Source organism: Austrofundulus limnaeus, unplaced genomic scaffold, assembly GCF_001266775.1.
Source record: "Austrofundulus limnaeus strain Quisiro unplaced genomic scaffold, Austrofundulus_limnaeus-1.0 Scaffold86, whole genome shotgun sequence".
NCBI lineage: Eukaryota > Metazoa > Chordata > Actinopteri > Cyprinodontiformes > Rivulidae > Austrofundulus > Austrofundulus limnaeus.
The window spans coordinates 970941-973835 of NW_013952488.1; the positions used below are offsets into that span (position 1 = coordinate 970941).

Here is a 2895-nt window from a genome sequence, read left to right on the forward strand (position 1 = left end):
GTTTCAGGACCCCACCTTGATGTTTCGGGACCCCACTTTGGGTCCCGACCCCAACTTTGGGAACCACTGCTCTAGTGGATATGAATTCAATGGCTGCTGCAGGTTAAACATGTATAAAGTCACTATACATCTGACTTGTTTTGTCATCAGATAACAGAAATAGGAACACATAAATGAAATCCTCCCTGTACTCCAAAGCCAACAGGAACAGATGAGAGATTTAACAGAACTTTTATTTGCTTTTTTTTGCTCATTTTCAATGCATTTTACTTCATCTGGAAGGATTGTGGAATTTGCCTTTTACAGTTAATATATTTGAAACATTTGGGAGGAAAAATATATTTTCTTGCTTGCAGGTACTCTCTGAAAAGTATAGATCCAGTGCTCATGGCTCCTACCTGTGTGTTTYTGGCTTCTAAAGTTGAGGTAAGAGAGAATTTTCTACTTTCCTATTTCAGTATCTTATCTTCATAGTAATGTTTCATACATTAAAATCTCTAGATTCCACTTTTTTTTCAATTTCCATGAATTTGTTATTGTTTTATGCGATTGTTTGAGTTAAGGCTGCTTAACTATTTATCTTCCTTCAGGAATTTGGAGTTGTATCAAATACCAGACTGATCTCTGCAGCAACCTCTGTTTGTAAGTRACCCCATGAAGGAACAAACTAAAATATAAACAAAAACACATACTRGGCTATTTAAATACCACCACAAATCAAACTACAGTGCGAACAGTCTACAGCCGTGAAGAAACCTGCATGTGCAGAAGGTGATGTGGCATCACACGCTGTGTTCATAGAAGTAAATATTAGGGCTGCAATTAACGATTATTTTAATAATCAATTAATCTGTCAATTCTTTTTTCGATTAATCGGCCAAAATCAATAAAACGCTGAATTACATAAATATAAGTAGATATAAATTAATTTAATTCCTGTATAAATTAGGGATTCAAGTTATCGATTAATGTGTAGTTATCTGAAGTTGATTTATCTTATAGATTGACTAATGATTAATTGATAAGCAGCCATTTTCTTAAACAGTTTTTTTATAGAATCAAGAGGGTTTTTTCATAAAATGAAGGATTTTTTAAATAATATGCTAAATTTAAAAAAGAAGCACATCATAAAGATTTTCGCTATCGATTTTGCCAGCCGTATTAAACACTGACTGGAAGAAAATGTGGATTTCTCACACATTAATAAACTTGGTTATAGCTATAAAACATAACAAAACAGAAATTTAATAGGTTGCTGAATGAGGAAAACATAAAAAGATTAAAATATGATTTTTAGATGTAAAACTATTATTAATTTATTATTATAATTATAATTTATTTGCATTTGGAATTTGATTTTTCTCGAATTCTTTACGTTTTGCTTCCTTCTTGTTGGTTTTGTCTATGGCTAAAAGTATGAGCCAGTAAGCTCCCATCTTTTATCTATTTTATCGATTCGTTGTTGCAGCCCTAGTAAATATGGATTTTACACACGTTAGCGTGTGTGGATCGTGCAGAAGGGACAACTAAATTATTATCTACTGTTCTTGCTTTGTCCAATGTTTACATTTGACCTTTCTGCTTCCCACCTGTTCAGGTGCAGAATTGCACTTTTGGAACAAGAGTGACTGAAAAGAGAAGCGAGAAACAAACTTGATCCCATCATTATCAGTACAATCCAACACATTGGTGTACCTCGGCAGTAAATTCTTAGTCATTGATTCAGGATATTACTAATCTAGAAAGTTTAAGAAGATGAAGCAACTGGCCTTCTGTTCTGTAGCTAAAGACTCGCAGAGTTACAAGCTTTAAATTACGTGACGCTGGTATCAATAGCCTCAATATTTGGTTAGATCTGAAAACCCCTACCTCTGTCATGTAAAAGTCGAAAGTAAGAACTGGGTTGGATTTGMAAAAAAAAGTATTTTTCTCATTCAGGCTGTCATAAGAAAAAATCTAATCTGATATGGGTAACTTGCCTGCAGTGTGAACGTAGCTTTGGACTTGACCCTTGTTATTGGTTGTGTGTGTTCACGTTTTTTTTTCTTTTGCTACAGTGAAAACAAGATTCTCTCACGCCTTTTCAAAGGAATTCCCTTACAGAATGAATCATGTAAGTGATGCTTTTTGTTAGAGATTTATTATAATTTAGAGCTGCATAAAGAGTTATTTCACCTGATTAATGGTAAACTCATGTCTGAGTGTATTTATATATACGAGTGACCAAAATATACTTTTAAAATTGGAGATTTTATCTTCAAAACGTTCAGTATAATAGTTTAAAAAGAAATACAAACATATTAAAGCTACTTGAACTTAAACTGCTTCCTCTGTGATGTTTTTTATGCAGCACAGTGCAGTTTTACATCTTACCAAGAATCTCTTACACTGTAGCACAGTGTCGCTACATTAATGTCTATCAGTATGACATTCCTCAGCTAATGTTCACACTCTGACGGGAAAAAAAACTGGTCGGTGTAAGTGCTCATACCCAGCGTACCCACAGAGCTGCCAGAACTTCATCAGCACTGYTTCGACACTATTAATAACAGCGGGCCACCGTGGAGCGACAATAGGAGGGAGTGGTTCACTCAGCAGAGAATGAGTTCACAAAGAGCTGCGACACAAACATAATTTCTCTTGTCTACATTGCAGACATAGTAAAAGAGATTCATGAGTTTAGCTCGATAGTCCAAGTGTCCAGCAGGTCATTTACCCATAACGTCAAATTATGGAAATACTGCGATTTTAAAATGCTTTTGACATCAAATTTTTGTTTAAAAAATGAAAGCATTTTCTTTTAAAGATGTCATTGATAACATACAGTGGGGAGAACAAGTATTTGATACACTGTTGATTTTTCAGGTTTTCCCACTTGCAAAGCTTGTAGATGAC

The 2895-nt window shown here is 34.5% G+C and overlaps 1 protein-coding gene across 1 annotated transcript in view; it reads left to right on the forward strand.

Annotated features, from left to right (window-relative positions):
• ccnc (cyclin C) overlaps positions 1-2895 on the forward strand; it is a 10302-nt gene that overhangs the window by 2920 nt on the left and 4487 nt on the right. Inside the window, exons 4-6 of the mRNA XM_014011946.1 lie at positions 357-426; positions 591-642; positions 2058-2113. Of these exons, the coding sequence (XP_013867400.1) occupies positions 357-426; positions 591-642; positions 2058-2113 (178 nt within the window). The remainder of the gene's footprint in view (positions 1-356; positions 427-590; positions 643-2057; positions 2114-2895) is intronic.